The sequence below is a fragment of the Lottia gigantea genome (genome assembly GCF_000327385.1).
Source record: "Lottia gigantea unplaced genomic scaffold LOTGIsca_246, whole genome shotgun sequence".
NCBI classification, from domain to species: domain Eukaryota; kingdom Metazoa; phylum Mollusca; class Gastropoda; family Lottiidae; genus Lottia; species Lottia gigantea.
Genome location: NW_008708732.1, coordinates 37,121 through 58,729, shown reverse-complemented (window position 1 = coordinate 58,729; position 21,609 = coordinate 37,121). Strand labels below are relative to the sequence as shown.

At 34.1% G+C, this 21,609-nt stretch overlaps 1 protein-coding gene across 1 annotated transcript; it reads right to left on the bottom strand.

Annotated features, from left to right (window-relative positions):
- Nucleotides 1-8,356: 8,356 nt before the first annotated feature.
- LOTGIDRAFT_175143 (hypothetical protein) lies at nucleotides 8,357-9,803 on the bottom strand (the record flags this gene model as incomplete). The annotated part of the gene is made up of 3 exons (XM_009055493.1): nucleotides 8,357-8,684; nucleotides 8,933-9,051; nucleotides 9,633-9,803. 3 exons carry the CDS (start codon nucleotides 9,801-9,803, stop codon nucleotides 8,357-8,359), a joined length of 618 nt encoding a protein of 205 aa, XP_009053741.1.
- Nucleotides 9,804-21,609: the final 11,806 nt, after the last annotated feature.

Genomic DNA, 21,609 nt, shown 5'->3' with positions numbered 1-21,609 from the left:
GCCATTTTTATGTCCAGTCTACTTTTACAAGGCATTGTGTCTTCAAAAACAGTAAAGAATAGGAATAATATGTTAATTACATTTTGAATGAGACAACTACAGGTGTGAGGGTCTGTTTATTTCTAGCAATGCAATGGTATTCCTGTAGAATCGGTAAGCTTACATCATTGATATTTCGTCTGTGAAGCATTAAATTGAAAATTTCAAAAAACCTTTTAGTTTGTTAATACAATAAGCGATGAATCATGTATATCTATTTTGCTATATTTTTTATTGTGTACAGTAATGATCATTCTTGAATACCCAGTATACAAGGCAAGATACACAATTTTTTTCATTTAATTGTAGTAACAATGTCAAGTTTTCTCACAGTAATATGTGATTTATTTTGTAGCTACTTGGTGTGATGAATTATTTCTACTAATTCCTCAGCAAATTATTGGTTGTTACTAGACATTTCCATCAAAGTCAAATGATTTGATCAGAATTCAAAGACTATGGAGCCAGACACCTTAACTGTACAAGCTATTAGCTTCATTAATACACTTATAGAACACACTTATAGAGTCAAAACTACATTGAAAACTATTAGAATAGACAAAATAAAAAAAGAGATAAGAATTTGCTAACCTTCTTAATAATAGTCTTAATAGTAGTCTTAATTTGTAGCAAATTTGATTGCATGGTAATTGTTTTTATATGAAACTGATGACAATAGGAATTTACAATGAATGGATATCAAGGATTTTCAAATATAACTAACAATGATAAAATGGTGACTGTTTTATTAACAACACAAGAATAGATTTGTCTATGAAGTGTCTCACTAAATTAAAGATAGCTTGCCAGGCAGTCAGAAATAATGACTGTGACTTAAATAAGAATTATGTGATAGATCTTCATAATCAATGGGACAAGACATTTGGAATGAGACAACTACAGGTGTGAGGGTCTTTCTAAGGGAAATATAAGAGAGGCAGATGGCATCCTGTCAGTAAGTTGGACTTCTCATGCAGCTCTATTTTTCGTGAATATTTTTATAAAAGTTGAGAATTAAGTTAGATTTTTATGACCAGTTATTTTCAAACATATTTTAGTTTCAATTTTGTGCTATGCCAGCAAGGGTGTTTTTTTAAGATGGCCTTGTTTGATGACGTCATTTACTTGACGACATTGCAAACATTTTGTGTTTTGTGTTTTCCTTAAATTTTTCACAATGAATGACTTTCTTATGAATTTCTCAGATTTTGACAGCGACAGTGAAATAGACTGTCCCCATTTAATTTCTACAAGATCCGTCCATTCAACCCCAGCTCGACTGACCAAAACTTCATCTGTGAAAAATGTGAGCCCAAAGTCTACCATTGGAATTCAAACTAGGCCACCAGTGTAAGTGTATAAGTGTTCGAAGTGACGTTTCTTGTTGTTATGCGACTGATAATTCAAAGTTTGAAGCTCACTACCAGCTGTCAGAAATGATAACAAAGTCTGTAGTGGTTTAATATGTGAAACCAATCATCAAATCGTTACTAAGATCTCATCCCAAGTTTCATCAAGATCGGAAAAGAAATGTAGTCTCTATCAGACCAACAAGCCTAATTAGATGCATTGAATTAATTCAAGTGCCATAACTCCAAAACCATTCATCCAATTATTACCATTTTTGATCTTGAGATCTCATGAATATATACATGTATACCAAGTTTCATCAAGATCAGACAGAAACTGCACCTTGTATCATGATTACAAGCAAAATTTGAAGCGTTTTTACTCAGCTATGGGCAATAACTCAAAACTTTTCATCCGATTATGACCAAATTCAAACTTGACCGAGATCTTATCAATATATACATGCATACTAAGTTTCATCAAGATCAGATAAAAATTGCAGCCTTTATCATGCATACAAGCCAAATTTAACATGTGTTTACTATGTCAAGGGCAATAACTCTGAAACTGTTCATCCGGCATTTCCATGTGGGCGTATAAAAACGGATGATAATTTAATAAATCTGAAAGAAAGAATTTGAATGTTTGTGAAATCGCCCCGTTAGGGCCCCATACATCTTGATCGAACAATTATCAATTGATGTGTTAACGCTGAATTTTATGACCTGAAAGGCACATGCAGATTTCTATCGATGTTTTGATTGGCTAATAACAGATGAACCAATGAGATCACAGGACATTTCATAAACAGATTTCAACACAATTTGTGGAGGAATTTGACACGAATCAGATCCTATCATATCTCTTATCTATATACCAGAAACATTATTTTACCATGTGATATGGAAATTAGAAGACCTGATAAATTTTTTTGCTGCTTGTTTCTCCACGAATATACACATTGGATTAATAGCATTTGGTGAACCTAGTAATGTGCTTATTTTTCTGCAAGGATTTTCATTGATATTATAGTGAATTTTGTGGAAAATTATCTAGAGAAGGAGGATTGAAGCAAACAAAAGATTGAATTTAGGTAAGGTATTTATAGTCAATGTTTAAAGAATCGCAATCTGGCAACAAATTTTTGTATGGATTGAAATATCAAGTCCAAGGTATTGCCGGCCTCAGATGTTTTTGCGTGTGAATCAATGAAAAAATTATAATTTAGAAATGTATTTTTAATCGTCAATATTTTTTAAATCATTTTTTACTTGATATTTCTTAGAGGGAAGAAGTGTCAAAATGTAAATCCACAAACCTTAAATGTCAACCAAAAGACATTCAAATGCAAATGACATTTGACATACATTTGTTTACAATGCAATTTTTGTATTTTCAGAAAAAAGAACACTATGTTTAAAGACAGACAATGAAGAAACCCTTCCAATGATAAATTTTAAGAAAGATTAATTAACTGTTGTTTTTATTGCATCCCGCCATTTTTTGAAACAAGCCTACACTTTTCAGATATTCGGCGGCATATAATTCACAAAAGTGTAGGTGTATCAGAAAAGTGTGCAGGTGTATAGTAAAAAGCGGAGGTTTATCACATAAAGTGTAGGTGTATCAGATAATAACCTACTCTAGAGATCAAAGGATCGAGAAAAGGCATGGGTATAAGTTTATCTACACAACATATCTCGTACTTTTCAAACTTCTTTAACTATAAACAAACCTCATATTTGACTATAAATTCAAAACTTGTGGTGCTAAAACCACATATCAATCTGATTAAACAGAGTATCAAATACAAAGGGTTATGGAATGATCTAGAGGATTGTCACAAATCAGCATCAGATTTTAATATTTTTTGAAGACTAATTCTTGATTATCTTTCATAAGTAAGTCACTTAAGTGTAATACTTCCTTACAATACTGGTATTCATTACGTAACTAAGACTGTGTTACCATACCATTTTATTCATAATACCTAATTGTCGCTTTTGTGTCTCAAGTGTCCATGTTCGTTTTTGTGGGTCATTCCATGTCAAATGACCCAAAAAAAAGTAAAAAGTAAACTGTACCCCCTTTGATTTTGCTGAAATTTGGTTTATATGCTTATTTGGGCAGGAAACGCTGATATTCAAAATTTTAGCTTCATCGGACAAATGGTTCCTGAGATATGGCCCACCAAATTTGGGGGATTTTGGCCAAAATAGGCGTGACCACCATTATTTAAATGACCATAGCTCAGTAACCAATAGGTCAAAATTGCTGAAATAAATATTTCTAGAAAGGGAATAGGACAGGGATTCCAAATCTGTCCTTTTTTGACATAGGAGTGTTTTAAAGAGTGATGACCTTTGACCTCGAGTTTGACCTTGTGGCCCTCGTGACCTTGAGATGACTCATCATGAAAAACTGTTCGTCATCAATGACCCATTTTGCACACTGCAATCTTATTTTTGCTGATGCAGTAGCTTCTTGATGAGGTTGAAGTAAGTGATGGTGCTTCAAGAACGTTAGTCTTTTTTCACTTTTATCCTTTGAAGATGGCCATTGTAACTGCTTAGCAGGTGCTTGTGGATGCATGATATCTATCCTACTGTCCCTCAATTCTTTTGAAATTTCGTCTACCATACAGATCCCTTGATGATCATTGTAATTAAAAAACACACAAAGGACTGAAGCTTTATTTGAAGTGGCACGGATGTCATTGATGTATGATCAGACTGATTCAAAGAGGATGACTATTTGAATCACAGTTAGCTATCTTTACGTAAGTCTTCAGCAGGTTACTTTGTATCCCCAGAACCTATCCATGAACATAATTCTACTTTAAGAGCAAAGACACTAATTTTTAGCCTCACTTTTGCATCACTTCCAGGTTTCTAATTTCGGTGGAATTGAGTCATGTCAAAAATAACCTATACATTATATTAATATCATTAATACAAAACTATTAACCTAAAAAAAATACATACTGGAAGTGACCTACTGGCCCCCATTTTGGTTTGCCTTTATGGCCTTGACCTTTGATGACCTTCATAATTGCCATGATAAAAGGTGACTTTGACCTTTGGGGTAAAACCACAACTTCCGATTTTATTAGGGTCTAAATATGGTCAATTATGCATTTTTGCAGTGCTGTATCTCAAATCCTAATTAATATAGCACCCTACCACTTTCAGATTAATAATGTACTTAATAAATGGTTTCAATTAATATAGCTTTTGATGAGTGCCAAAGTGTCAATTTTGCAATTTTCTTGAAACTTAGAATGCTTCTATCAAAGGAATTTGTCCTCTGATAAATTTGATATTTACAGTAATAATTACTATTGACTTCCGCTTTTACATGATGTTTATATTTTTTATGACTGGCAGGTGGTTCTGGTTTTAGGGGTATCACTGAAAGTTGACATTGGATCGTTCAAGTATTCTAACAGAGATAGAGCAATAATTCTTTCGAATTCATAATGCTGAGATTCTGAGCTTTTTCACATGCATATTTGGAAACTCCAATTGGATTAAAGTCAGTTAATTAGGTGTCAGTATAGACACCTTCTCTCCTATTTCTATCAGAAATGCACTATGTTTGTGTCTATAACATGTTCTGGATGGATTAAAAGGTGTCATGCTGTAAGTTAAACTTACTGAAATACCCTGGAACAACATTCACGACTTTTGTTTCCTCAGATATTCTACAAAATTCTTAAAATTGGTTTATTTCGATTTTCTTTATGAATACTTCACTTTGACCCATATTTCATGAGCAACCAACTCGGCAACGGCGGCAGAATGCATCACCTATTTTCGTGTACAATGTTTGATCTATAAATAAGTCTAGAAAAACATGTTGTATGGATACCGGGTGGTATAATTAACTTCTCTTAGTATTTATCTTTAATATCAATTCATTATAACTAGTGACAATTTCTTCAAAGAACCACGATTTTAAAAAAAAATTAGTGACTGACAAAATAAGATATGTAGCGTGATTAATTGCTAAAAGTCACTGAAACGACATAAGAATATGGTCCACTTTGTGTTCCATAGAAATTTTCTGCTGACACGGAATCCACTAATTGATCACGTGACTTCATTCGTTGGACTACATTCTAACAGACGACACTTGGAATTCCGATTACTGCTTGGGATTATAAGGAAATCCAGCCGATAAAAAATGGTGACTTTGGTAATAAGTGAAATACGTCATTTTGTATTTGTCAAAGTATACATTAATACATTTTACCTTGCTTGAAACTACTGGATTCATTTTACTAGCTGATATTGTAGAGATAACACATGTTTATCAAAACAAGCAAGCAGAGGTCACGCGAGGTCGCACATGTAAATTATTAATTATTTCCGGAAATCCACGAAAAATAGGTTAGCACGAAATTAGGTTACTTAACTGTATGTGTATAATCCAACTCTAAATTTGAAGGAAATATTTAATTCTTGTTCTGTGCATGCGCATTATAAACTTTCTTGTATCTTACCCAAATTTCATCAAACTTCAGATGTATGTGTATAATCAAATCTACATTTGAAAGAAATATTTAATTTTTGTTGCGCGCATTCCTATAGTTCACATTACCAATTTTCTCATTTCTTATCCAAATTTCACCAAACTCTAATATGTATAGTCTATTGAATTGCATGAATATATTAGAATATTATATAAATTATTTTGACATATATCTAGTAGTGATGATTCTAAAAAGAAAAAACAGGCAGCAATAACCAATCACAGAAGACTTTTTGATGGGATCACCAATACCACTAGCACAGTGATTCATTTGATGTATACTGAACTTGGTGTAATAAATAATAAAACTTGACATCAAATACCATCCTTTAATACCCAACGTTTCGTCAAAAAAGTTTTGACTTCATCAGGGGAAGAAACAAACTACAAATGGTGGAAGGCAGTAAAGATTAAAATTACAATATGACCTCATAAGGTTTATGACGTCACAATCTTAGAAACCACATAACAAGAGAAGGGTCAAATCACAAAATGGTGGGAGGCAATTTGATTCGTGAAAACCAGACCTCAGAAGATTTAAGACATCAAAATCTTAGATACAACATAACAAGTATGTAATGATAACTTCAGGATTTGCCAAAAAATCTAAAGAGAAAGGGAAAAAAAGGGGGGGGGGGGGGGAATACACTAATATTTAGCAATTTTGAAACCTCCTGGTTTGAGTTCATTCAATCCATACGGCCATACAGAGTCAAGTCTATGAATCCACAGAGTTTCTGCACTGTCTAATTTGCTTTTGCTTTCATTGGAATTTCCTCAAGAAGTGTGCATTTATAATCATGACCAGGTTGGTTAAAATGGGGGGCAATATGAGGAGCTTTAGGAACCTTTTTCAATGTAATATTGCTCCTATGTTTGTTATGTCTAATATTGAAGGAGGTTATTGTCTGGCCAACATACTGAAATTTACATAATTCACATTTCATGTGGGCATATAACAAATTGCTTTATAGTTTTACTGTAGTTTGTAAACTTTCAGTCCTTGTCTTTTATACTGTCTTAATGAATAGGCTTACATGCAGAGCCAAGTCTGAATGAGATAACAATTCATTCAATCATGAATTTGAAAATTATTTTCCTTTTCATTATGCGAAAGTCAAAAAATTAGGATGTGACTGGAGCTTTTCAGAAATATAATCTAACATTGTCAGCATCTTCTATTGCTATCAGAACAAAGAAAAGTAAATTTTAAAATACGATTTTGTGGGCTTGGAATATCCATGTTTTCATACATGATGTATGAATACCGGCTTAGAAAAAGTTTTAAAGAAACTGAATTACTTTTGCAGTGCTTAAGGGGTATAAATTGCTACAGTATTTAAAGCTGAATAAAGAAATTTCGAAAACAAACTAAGACTCCCACAATGTCAGTTGACAAGAAAAAAGCAGATGTCTAAATGTCAAAAAAGATATAATTGGCCTCCTAAATCAAAAGGTTAAATATTTATTTTAACAACAGTAATTGTACATTACATTTTATATAACATTAAATTCTTTTTTATATTATGTGACAAGCTTATGTTAGAACTGAAGCTCTCAAAAGTAAACAGAAAGCCTCACATTTTACTCATGTGTTTAAAGACCAGAACTAAAATGACAACTTTGCTCAAGGCAAACTAAAGCCCATCAGCCCAAGATCCTATCAATGTGTCATTTCGGGGTTACATTAGGTTGCATTGTTCTCTATAGTTAAAAGCGTTTAACGTGTACTTCACATGATCAAGCATTTGTTGAGGGCAGATTTTGACGTTATGACGCCAAATGGTTAATTTACATTAAGCTGAAAATGGAAATGTAAAAGGGTGTTCATTCAATGCACGAGAATTTCACCATGACAAAAACCGAATTGGCATAACTTTTACCTAAATTGCTTTCCAATAGTACGAGTGACAGTCATACTTTAGACGCCAATAGTGTAATTAGCACTCCAACAGTTACTTTAGGGCGCCAATAGTGAAATTAGGGCTCCAATAGTCAAATTAGAACTCAAATAGTGAAACACAAACAAACAACACTTTGAATTTTATTCTAAATTCATAGAGTAACCGTGATTTTCGCACCATTGCGCTTCATTGTCAGTTTAACGCGTTCAGTTTTATCCATTTGCAGTTTTTCATCATCATCGTCTGTTGGTGTGGATTTTCTAATCTTTTTTCCCTGAACAACATCATCTACTACTTTCAATAGCTCTGTACTGGTTCTCTTGTACCTGAAATTGCATTCACAACTAATAATAATAATAATAATCGCTTTTACACCAGGCGTAATTCGGCGTGTTTTTCAATTTAGCACTTGACACAGATTGTGCGAATTCTTATATCAGCAAGTGCAATTATAGGAACTAGTACACATCCCCAGGCATTGGTTTTTAAGGATTGGTGGCGTTACCAATCGGGTCACTGGAGAATCAAAATCATTTTTCGAATTCACGAATTTCACGAATCAGGATGATGGAATGGATACCCCTCGCCCCCGCGTAACCAAAAGAATATTTACCCAGTCGATTTGTGTGGCCCTTTCTTTTGGCTATTAACTGTTCGTCTATACCAGAATCATACATTCTAGTGGCAGTGGTTGCTCGTAGTGAATGGTTCGTATGGAAGCCATCAACACCAGCGTTGGCACACAATCTCTTCACAACCCCAGAGAGGGTATGGCGTCCTACTGGCACAGCACAGTACCAAGTATCTCGTTTAGGATACTTCAATGGTCGAACGTAATAGGCGTTGCAGGTTTTTGGTCTAAAAAGACAATTAAATCATAAACATAAATGGTTCACATATTACACAATGGATGTTTGACTGGAATGTAGATCATCCCCCGGACTACAAACAAACAAACTTACCTTTTGATGCACAGCTGACGGGGCTTTTATACTCGAAGCCGAAATGTACGCATATTCGGTGCAACATCTCGTTATTTATTTAGACATTTTTATGTTTTCGAATTTACACTTTAAACTAAGAAATTTATTATAATTATAACTCACCTTAGAGACATATACTTTTCGTATAACCGAACAAGACATCTGGCTGGGTTTTCTTGGTTTGGTCCAATTTCGACAGTTTTCGGTGTCAGATCTCTGTGTGAAAATCCACCATTATTCGTCTTCACTATATTTTAAATGTTTTACACCATTCCGTAGTATGATGGTGATATTTGATTTATCGCCGATTTTTAACGAGTGGTGTTCTTCGCCGCCTCGTAAACAAACATTGATCCCATTCAGATAAAACACAGTGTCTCTAACTTTTGGGGCGTGTCTTCACCCAAAAGGCCCTGTTCCCAGAGCATGTCCTCCTGATCTCTCGTCATTATATCCGCCTTTTTCTTATGTACACCTATTCCGCTTTGTGCAAAGGATCGCATTTTGGCATCTAATATCTTTCGGAGTGATAAAAAGTTGAAATCTGTATTAAAATTAATATTGCGTGAATTGTATTCTCTTGATAATCGCCACCTCTTTGATTTTTCACTTCCGTCACGAACAATAATACTTGATCACACAGGTCATTGTCATTCAGTTCCAAAAGTTTATCACCAATATTATTTCAAATTACGTGTCGGTCTCCGTACCAGGAATCAAAAATCCGCACTACCCACTGACACTTTTTTTCTGTATTTTTGTTGATGGCAACTCTTTTCAAGGAGGTCATTTCAATTTTGGACAAACGGTTTCCCAAATCTACCTGTTGTCGAACATTTAATTGTTGACTGGGGGATACTCTGCTCTCTTTAGTTGATTGAACATTGCCTGCTTCAAATTGTTGAGTGGTCTGAAGTAGTTCTTCATCAGACGAATTTATGTGGTCTACGTCAAGTGAATGCTCCAAATTAAAGTTACCCACAGGGGCTACCATGTCGTCTTGAAAGTCTTCAAACCTTGGGCTTACTTCGCCGGAGTCTAAAGTATTTTAAGCATCTTCAGAAAAAGTAGTGGGTGAGGAAAAGGTCGTCTGAATCCGACATAATTTGTTGTTGTCAATAGTAAGATACGTGAACGATCCACATGCAGCTTTATAGGGCGCCAATAGTCGAATTTAGGTTTAAGTAGGATAAACTCCTTTAACATGCTAATAGTTTTGACCTATATGAAGTCGTCAGTCTAATCGGCCTCCGACATCATATAGGTTGAAACTATTGGCGCGTTTTCAAAGTTTATCCTTTACATATCAAACAAAGCTGAAACATTAGGAAGTCCATCACCACCGGATATTCTGCAATATCCCTATGCCAGACATGGTACATCAAAGGATAGGCTTTTCCCCACTCTTTATGTAAAGCTCAACTGTATTGCTGTACATTGCGTCATAAAAACATGCAACTGCAGTGAGCTTAACAAGGTCAAGTTTCGTTTCTTGACGCCCTATATAAAGTCATAGGATGTTAAAACCATATGACTATTTGTCAGTAAATGACAAACTCCTGAAATGACACGTTCCATTCATTAAAATTCATTAAAATCGATTAAATATTCTAATGTGCCCACCAACAAAAGCCCATATATGAACCATGTGTAAATAGATTGAAATTGGATTGATTTTGGGAAATGATTTAAAATAACCCCTGCTTGCACAAACATAGAAAATATTGGAGAAAAAATAAATATATTACATTAAGCAATATTCATGGTATCATGGTCATTCTGAAGGTAAATAATGTACTTGGAGCTTTTTGTGTCATTATCATAACATTCATCAATTTTGTGATCATTCATAATTTAAGGTCATTCAAAGACATCATGTATTTTTTAATTCTTCTGACATTTGGAAAATTAAGATCCAATCAACCTTATTCAAGGACTTAATTTAATTATCCCAAACAAGGTTGAATAGCCAAAAATGTTAATGTGGGTGCATCAAAATAATCACAAATTTATGTTTGATTAAATATTGTAATTTCCTTCCAGATAAAATCAAATGAATAAATAATTCCTGTAAAAACTGATTATAATTGGTTGAAAAGAGAGGAAATAGTTGAAGATTAGACTTGGAGCATGCAACGAATTGCTTCATTAAATTTTCATCTGGAGGTGAAATGATTATCTGATTATTGGCTTACTGTAGTAATTATCAATTTTTATTCTCACCAAATAGTTTCACTGTCTCCTGTCGTGTTAAGTAGTGAAAGTTCGATGAAGGCCTGCTGTTACTCTAATGAATCACATAGGGGAATTTCTTTTGTCTTCTTAAAAAATATTTCGAGAAAAAAATCTGACTTAATAACTAACATTATCATAATGAGCTTCTTTTCTCTTTCTGCTGGTCACAAATTAAATAGTGTTCTTTTTAATCCATGTGTTGTCAAAGAACACATTACTCTTATCACAAATAACAAGTGTTCAAAAGGATATGTAATTAATTCAATACACCAAGTGACAATATAATATATGAATTTCACACCATCAGCTTTCATATATTGACATGTAACATTGGTGATGATTATGTTTCATTGTAATTTCATGTTAAATTCACATTAAAAGAAAGTTTAAAGGCAAAGCAGGGGTTCAAATGAGCACTTTCCCATTAATCATTGTTCGAAAATTCTATTGGACAACCTAAATCCACAAAGACATTGCCCAGCCTGCAGCCAACCTCTCTTATCAATTTTCTTTTATATTCAAAATTTTACTTTTACCACTTAACAATAGTATGAAGTATATCATTATATACTTTATACATAGTACAAGTGTAATACTAATCTTACAAATCAGGAGTTTCACGCCCATCTAATCTAATGTTATGTGTAATGCTTTAATAAAATCATTTAGTAACTTTTCTTTAGCCTGTAAATATTCGGTTATTGCCTTCTCGATGGGTCTACTTTGTAATATATTTCATATCTTTATATATTTAAAAAATTAAGACTTCCAGAAAATTCATGTTGATGAGACACAGTTCTTTTTTCGAATCTACATGTAATATGAGATATGATAGCAATTTGAAAATCAAAAATTTGTCGCAGACAAAAAAAGAGTTTCTGTTATAAGTCCAATTTTTTGTAAATTTTAGATGCAAAGACCGATCACTTAAGTACACAATATGATACAGTCAAACTTTTGAAATCACTTCCGGTTCAACTAGTTCATATAGAGCAACAACAATTGATCGGAAGTCAACTTTATTACAAAAGATAGTCGACCACAGCCATATACGCCCACTATGGCATGCGGATGGTAAATATTTAGGATTTACGGGCAAGGGCAATAACTCTGCTTCTAACAGTCGAAAATAGCTCAAATGCGAACTTGATCTTCGTTTTATGAATATGTATACACATACCGAATTTCATTTGATTCCATCAAAAAAAGAGCGTTAACAAGCAAATGTTGACACACGGCCAGACCTTTGTTTCATGAGTATGTATGCACATACCGAATTTTATTTGATTCCTTCAAACAATTGATGTTGATAGAAGCACTTACTGTATAGAGGTTCAAGGGCGATAACTCCTCAAAACTAACGTATTAGGCCTAAATCTTGAAAAAGCCTTAAATTTAATCAGAAGTAAACTAAACTTTCTCAAACCTTTCGATTTAGGTCCAATAACATCCATTTTAAGTTTCATCAAAATCGGTTGAAAACTAAGAGAGTAATAGCATATTCAAGATTTTGGGCCAAGGGCAATAACTCTGCTTCTATCGGTAGAAAATAGCTCAAATTCGAACTTGATCTTCGTTTTATGAATATGTATACACACACCAAATTTCATTTGATTCCATCAAAAAAATCTAGTTTTTAGAGCGTTTACAAGCAAATGTTGACGGACGGACAGGGGTGCCGACAAAATACGTCCACATAGAGAGATGTTGGCGTACAAAAATGAAGAAAAAAGAATCCTGATAGGAAGTGAAATTTTGGCCGCCATATTGATTTGACACACTTTTGTAAAACGAAAAATGGGGCCTCTATGGAGAAGTGGCCGTATATAATTTTGATGTGCATGTCAACTGCAATCGATTGCCAACGTAAATTAGGAAGCCTATTTTTGAATTTCGCTTTTGCTTTTTTGCAATTTCCAGTTGAATTTTTTCGAAGTTTGAAGGCTCATGACCTTGACATTTGATGACCTTGACCTTCATTGGGTCAAAGGTCATTGACCTTGGCTTTCAGTTGATACTTTCATATTTGACCTCTGACATCTACTTCAGGTGTATGGCTGTCCAAAAATTTCAAATTCGCAACTTTGCACTGCTCTAGCAAGTGACCTAATTAACCTAAAGGGTTAATTTTTTCGGATTAATTGTTTTTAAAGCAAAATTGAAATTGGTGATTTTTGAAATTTGAGTCTTTTTTACGAAATATTTGCCTATTTCAGCTTAGTGTATGTATATCCTATGACCTATTTGGTGTAGAAGCTTGAAATTTGGAACACAGTTAGATTTTTTTAATATTAATTGACCTATGTCAAAAAGTTGAGGTGGGCGTGGCTTATCTGGGTTAAATTACTCGTTGTTTACATTTTGAAGCAGGGGCATAACTCACATAGAATATATTTGTTCAAAAGGGAACTTTCCACTCAACTACCACATCCATTTGGCCATTGGAACAGGGTTTAGAATTTTCATATTTTCGATTTTTGACCTTGACCTAGGATCAAAGGTCATTGACTTTGGCTTTAGATTGATACCTTCATATTTGATGTCCTCCGTCAATTTCTGGTTATATACCGTTCGTATGACTGATATCTCGTGACAGAGGCCTTTATTGACCTTCACAAGGTCAAAGGTCATTGACTTTGGCAATCTGCCGATTCTTTCAGATTTCATGTCCGAGATCTTCTTCTCACAACCTTCCAAATTGAGAATTTTTTGACTGCTTTAGCACATGACCTATTTAATGTAGAAGAATGATTTTTTCAGATTTCCTAGCAAATTGGCACATTAGCAAAGTCCCACCAAGTACCATGAGTGGTTCCAGTGTGTTATTGATTTGTCAATTTTTTTTTTTTTTTTCGATTTTCCAAAGGGCACACAGCCTAGGCTTCGTCAACTGCATCAACATTTCTACATTTGTGGAGCTTCTGTCGTTGTTAATGAATATAAATTGGAACATTTTTGCAAAACTAGAAGTGCCACAGGTCAACATGTGCAAAAAGTCGAAAATCGGCTCTAGAAGGTGCATTTTTGCAATCTACCTGTAATTTCTGACCTGATAGCACTTAAAAAAATTACAAAATTTGAAAATTCATAGCGCACTTTTTTCCATCAAATTTTCAATTTTTTGCAACTTTTTTGTTTTTGCCTAGATTGATCTGAAATTTTAAATGCAAAGAAACTTTACTATTGTTAATAGCATGGTACATTGAATTTTTTTACATCTGTTACGTTTTTAAACAGGAAAGCGTCTGAATTTCAAATCAACTTCCGGTGTAATTTATGTAGGTAAAAAAAATTTAGCTGATCTTTAGCAAATAGGATTCTACAGCCGATTTTAGAATAAAATCCAGACCGGAAGTGATACTTCGGCCGCCATATTGAAAAAAAAAACTTTCGTAAACTCAAAATGGGGCCTCAGGGTAAATGTTGATATGCTCAAATTTGATCGATTGCGCAAAAAACATTAAAATCCAGATTTTGAATTTCGCTTTTGCTTTTTTGCAACTTCCATTTGATTTTTTTCAAACTTTAAACGCTCATACCACGTGACCTTAACCTTTGATGACCTTGACCTTTATAGAGTCAAAGGTCATTGACCTTGGCTATCAGTTAATACTTTGACATTTGACCTCCGACATGTACTGCGGGTATTATAGCTGTCCGAAAACAGCCAAATTCACAACTCTTCTAGCACATGACCTAATTCGTGAATCGCCAACCAGAACGTAAGCCTCACCTATTAAGTTACGCTTGATGACGAGTGGAGGTAAGACAAACAATGTCACAACAACGCGTCTTTAACGATATAGTTCGGGTTTGTCTTTAGTCCTCTTTGTCTTCTATGCAGTATTTCAAGCGATGGCAAGTCTTGATTCCTCTAGCAAATGAAGTGATTGGATTTTTACATTCTACTTTTTGTAAAAAGTGGGCAATGAAGACAGGATTCGCCTAGATTTACCGTCTGATATCAGGCTATCAGAAGCCACACATTTCAATGAAAAATCAAAGCAGTCAAATATTTCAGTGAAGGTTATTTCCAATCCATCAAACGTTTTCCAAAGTTCAATCTCTGCGATAAAGTAATTGAAATTAGTTCAAAATGCCATAAAAGTAGGTTAATGCGAAAAAAATCGAGTACCCTCATTCCATCAACGACAACATTGATATTTCTATCGAACAAGTCAACATATCATTATTATTTAGGCACAGTTATTAGGCCCAGAGCACACCTTCAATTATCCACATGTATTTTGATATTTTCTTCATGTTTTATGAGGTGAATAAAAGCGGATGCACCAAAATGAATAGGCCTATACTGTGTGTGCCTAATAATTAATAAAAAAAAATGTGCCCAATTAACGCCTGTCTAAATGACCATGTGCCTAGGAAAAATATGCCTGATGTACTGTGTCTATTTAGCTACAGGTATTGTCGACGACAATCGATTATCGGTTGTTGAAAGTCCAATGATGTAACTAATTGAGTCCCAACTGAAAGTTGGCGACGTCGGTAAACGTGAAAAAAATCAGTCTTGTTGTTTATTGTTTTTTTTGCCTTGATAACATACAATTTCTAATAGTAAATAAAACTTATTATAAGATTAGGTGACTAAAACAATGAGACCCTGATAATTTGTCACACCTTTGATTAATTTTTCTCGAAGACTAGTTTAAGATTAGGCACGGAAACAAATGAGACATGATTGTTACTATAAATATTATGGTGGTCACAGATTATGCTGAATAAGGTATTAAACCGTAGAGGATAGCAGACAACATTTCAGGGAGGTAGAAAAGAACAGCATAGATGTCACCTATTTGCAAAAATGCATGCTTCACGACACTTCTATTTGTAACAAAATAATAACAACTATCCATTTTCGTAAGAAATACCACAAACCCGATTTAAAAATTATCGCTTAGTTTGGAGAATCTTCCATGAGACCTTGAACATTTGGACCCAATGTCACGGGAATATGACAAATACAAGTGTTTCATCACTTCAAAAATAATATTAGAGATATCAGCAGTATAAGAAAAGCTATTATTGAAGAAATATTATAAAATGTGGTCATGCCATGTTAGCCTTTGTGAGGTAGAGTCACTGTTGTGGAAAACAGCGACATTACCGCTCAATATTATGGTGTCTGCGTTATGTTAACTTGGTTTTTTTTTTTCGTACCTACAACAGGTGCATTACTTACAGCGACAATTTTTTCAGATATACTCTAGTGCCACAGGGACATGTATCACATGGAGATAAGAATACATTTGAGGTTAAAGAAAGGCCACTACTGTATTTTTTTTTTTTGGTACTAGTATTGAAATTACAATTCAAGAATAAAAGTACTGTAGGCTACAATTTTTATTAAAAATACTTAATTAATAGCAAGACTTCTACATGGTTTACAAGTGCTAATACTCCACAAAAACTGCTTTGTAATTTCGGTTCATTCATCAAAAAACTGGTATCGAAATAAAAAAGTAATTTGTTTTCTCAGTGTTGACTTCCAGTGTAATTATCATAAGAATATCATAATTAACAAAACAACTATGAAATTTATAAAGCCTTAAAACATGTACATTTTCATTAAATGTGGCGTGTTCGATTATTAATCGATTACATAATCGATTATGCCTCTCCAATTATTTCGATTAATCGATTATTATTTTCTTCCGATTGCCTTTTACTACCGGGTATAAGTATAGACTCAGGGCCCTATGTTATTTGCTCAAGTTCAAGTGGATGCATATTGATGGCCTTCTGCTTGCTCTTCAAAATTAGTTGTTCTAATAAGGGTTTCACTAGACCTACCCAATGAACTGACATGCACAAGCCTGTCACAACAGGGTACTAGCTAGGCTATTCCTAGAGATCCTTAATCGAAGACCATTTATAAGCTGGCTGGTTTTGGGTTTTGGAAATAGCAGAAAAGTCATGCCGTGCATATCCGCTCTTTATAGAAATCGTCGCTGTCGCAAATTCCATAAATGCATCTTTTCACCATAACTGAAATCCCTGAAAGTCATAAAAAATAACGGCAATAGTCAGACTTCTTGTCTAACCTTCATCTACGTGTTTGGGGTGACGTCACCTACATGTATGACTTGTTTAAAGCAAAGACGTTGATTGGCTAGTGTAAATAAAAGGGGCGTGGTTGGCAATTTGTCAATTAACATAGAGGGTTATTTTTTTCGAATTCTGAATGTGCTTTTCATGCTGTTTCCATTGATATATAACAATTGTTTTTTTAAAGCAAAATTGAAATTCGTGATTTTTGCCATCACCCATGTCGGTCCGTCCGTCCATTCGTTGGTCGGTCCGTTCGTCGGTCGGTCCATCCGTCCACAATTGCTTGTAAACACTCTACAAGACAAAACTTGGCATGAGTGTTCATAATCACCCAAGGATGAACCCTATTGAAAATGAAAAGAATTGAAAAATATTTATTTTAAGTTATTGCCCTTGTTCTTGAAATAGCATTCAATTTTTAGCTCGTAAACACTCTTGAAGGCACAATTCTTGACAGATTTTGATGAAACTTGGTGTGAGTGTTCGTAATCACCCAAGGATGAACCCTATTGAAATTCAGAAGAATTGAAAAATATTTAGTATGAGTTATTGACTTTGTTCTTGAAAATGCTTTCAAATTTAGCTCTTAAACATTAAAAGGCATGATTCTTGCTTGATTTTAACAAAACTTAGTTTCATTATTCATTCCCGCCCTGAAGATTGAATATTTGTCTTCTAGAGTTTTCACTAGCTAAAAATTGAACACGTTTTCAAGAACAAGGGAAATAACTCATACTCCATATTATTCAGTATTGCTCTAAAGAGTTCAAAAGAAGTGTATGACTGAAGGTTGAATATTTCATACTGGTGATTGTTACTGTACTGCTAAATATTTTTGTTCAAAATCAAAGCTGCCAGTGGGCGTATATTACCTTGCCTGGCAAGCTATCTTTCAAATTTGAGTGTTTTTTTTCACAATATTTGTGTCTCTTTGAGCTTGGTGTATGTATATCTTATGACCTATTTGATGTAGAACCTTGAAATTTGACAATTTGACAAAAAAAATTGAGGAGGGCATGGCACATCACGGTTAAATTACTAATTGTTTAAATCTGCATCAGGGGCATAACTGCATAGGATACATTTGTTTAAAAAGGGACTTTGCACACAATTATCTCATCCATTTGGCCAGTTTGTGTTAAAAGCTCAGTAGTTTCAGTTTTATAGTTCCAGGTTTAGAATTTCCATATTTTCAATTTTTGACTTTGACCTTTGTTGACCTTAACTTTTTTAGAATCAAAGGTCATTGACCTCGGTTATCTATCTATACTTTCGTATTTGATGTCTAACGACAGCTTCCGGTTTTATAGCCGTATGCATTTTGAAAATTTGATGACATATATCTCGTGACCTTGACCTTTGTTGACCTTCTTAATAAGGTCAAAGGTCATTGACTTTGGCTATTCGCTGATACTTTCATCTCTGATGTCTGACATCTACTTCCGGTTTAAAGGGATACTACGTCTTATAATACATTCGTCCTGTGGCTAATATTTGTGTTTAATAGTGACCATTGGTTAAATAAGTATACACTTTATCTAGTTTGAAAAAGCGACAATAAAACTATATTCAGAATTTAAAAAAAAAATGAGCAAGCGATGAATCTGTTCAGTTTGAGAAAAAAAGAGTCTTGGTAATCAACGCTAAAACAGGAAACAATTATCTTCTGGTGTATACAAACAAACTTTGCCAATGATTAATATTCGTTGAAAATTGTGTCAGTGGTGGAGTATGCATTCTTAATTATATGAAATGCTTTTTCGCCAAGTCGCTAAATCTACTATGAGGCATTATTATTCCGTCTTCAAAATATGTCTGACAATGTTGAGGTCAATTCAAGAGTAGAGGTCAAGGATGAGGGAAACCCCACTTGAGAGTTACTTCCCCTTGTGGTTACACCGGATTTCCTAGATTCATGATTTGAATATCGCTTAATGGATGTATTCAGTGTTTTATAATTAATTACTTGATTTTGTGGATATATCGGATTATAGAGGGATTTTGATGTATAGTTCGGACACCAGGTAAGTCCACTGATGGATATGTACTGTTATTGGCCAAATTTGAGCAAAATTAAAATTTTATGTTCATCCTAAAACATAGTATCCCTTTAACAAACATCCAAAGACAGAAAACGTTGTAACTTAAGACTGTTCTGGAACTTGACCTAATCAACCTAAAAGGTTGAGTCTCTTGCAATTTGCCACATTAGCAAAGTCCCACGCTGTGCCACTTGTGGCTCTAGTTTTTTATGTTTTGATAGCGATACAAAGGTTACATTAAACTTTTTTCAAAGTAACTTTTGCCCTCTAAAGATCTTCACTCCAATCCTTAGTTTTTGACTTGCACAGAATGAAAAGCAAAAGAGTTTTTAGGATGCCTATTTCAATTCAGGTATGAAATAGGCCAATAAAAAAAGTTAAGTACCAATTATCTACAGGCTAAAATAAGATTACGAATTTATGAAATAAAGTTTGAGGTTACATTATATTTAGACGTCTAGCTATATTAAAAAGATAGCTTGCCAGGCAATGTAACATACGCCCACTACCAGCTGTCAGAAATGATAACAAAATATTTATTGGCTTAATAATGAATTTTCAAATAATCTTAATATCATCTATAAGTCAAGGCAAAAAACTGTTCATAAAATTAACATCAAATTCAAACATGAACAATGTTTCATCGTTGTACACACAAGGGCAATAACTCTGAAACGGCTCATCCAATTACTACCAATTTCTAACTTGACCGAGATCTCATTAATATATACATGCATACCTAGTTTCATCTAGGTTGGATAAAAACTGTCATCTCTATCGTGCCTACAATCGAAATGTGACGCATTTTTACTAAGTCAAGGGTAATAACTCTGGAACCGGTCATCCAATTATTACCAATTTCAAATTTGACCGAGATCTCATCAATATATACGTGCATACCAAGTTTCATCAAGATCAGATAAAAACTGTTGTCTGTATTGTGCATACAAGCCAAATTTGGCGCGTTTTTACTAAGTCAAGGGCAATAACTCTGGAACCGGTTATCCAATTATTACCAATTTCGAACTTGACCAAGATCTCATCAATATATACATGCATACCAAGTTTCATCAAGTTCGGACAAAAACTATAACCTCTATCGCGCCTACAAGAAATGTGAACGGACGGACCGACAGACAGGGGCGATGGCAATATACGTCCACATTTCCATGTGAGCGTGTAAAAACTGGTGCATCAATGTCTATATTATTTATAGACTAGGAGGACTTTGTTTTGTGGTAAAAGTAGGGCTCCCGTAAAATTTCCATAATAAAAGTCATGTTAACCAAATGTCACAAAACAAATATACCTAGAGCCACTCGTGGCACAGAGTGGGACTTTGCAAATGTAGCAAATTGCAAAAGACCCCGAAAAAATCATCCTTGCACGATAATTAGATCAAGCGCAAGAACAGTCTAAAGTTGAGAAATTTTCATTTTTTAGAAGATTCTAATACCGGAAGTAGACGTCAGACCTCACAAATGAAAGTATCAGCAGATAGCCAAAGTCAATGACCTTTGATCTTGTAAAAGAGAAAGTCTAAAAAGGTCAAAATCAAGAGATATACGTCATCAAAATTTCTAATTGCACACGACTATAAAACCGAAAGTTGACATAGGACAGCAAATATGAAAGTACAAATAGATAGCCAATGCCAATGACGTTTGATCCTACAAAGGTCAAGGTCAACAAAGGTCAAGGTCAAAAATTGAAAATTTTCAATTTCCTAAACCTGTTCCTTTTTTTGAACTAAGAAGCGGAAACAACCGAAATTCTAAGACAAAGTGGCTCACAATATGAGGTAATTGTATGCAAAGTTCCATTTTGAACAAATGTATACTTTGCGAGTTATGCCCCTGGCCAAAAATGTCAATAATGAGTAATTAAACCCGGAAGTGCCACGCCCAACTCAATTTTTTTTTAATAAGTTAATCAATATTCAAAATGTTACGTTATGTTCCAAATGTCAAGTTCCTACATACTAGAGGTCAAAAGATATAGGTCAACAAAAGTCAACAAAGGTCAAATCGATAAATGAAAATATCCAAATGTTAAAACCCGTTCCTTTTTTGAAACTATAAAGCTGAAACAACTGAGCTGTTAATACATACTGGCCAAAAGGATGAGGTAATTGTGTGCAAAGTCTCTTTTTGAACAAACGCATCCTATGTGAGTTATGCCCCAGCCCCAAAATGTAAACAATTAGTAATTCAACCCGGATGTGCCACGCCCACATAAGTTTTTTTGTCATAGGTGAATTCATATTCAAAGTGTCTAATTATATTCCAAATATCAAGGTTCTACATCAAATAGATCATAAGATATACATACACTAAGCTCAAAAAGTCGCAAATATTGTAAAAAAAAAAAACTCAAATTTGAAAAAATCACGAATTTCAATTTTGCTTTAAAAAAACGATTGTTATATATCTATGTAAAGTACACGAGAAGCAC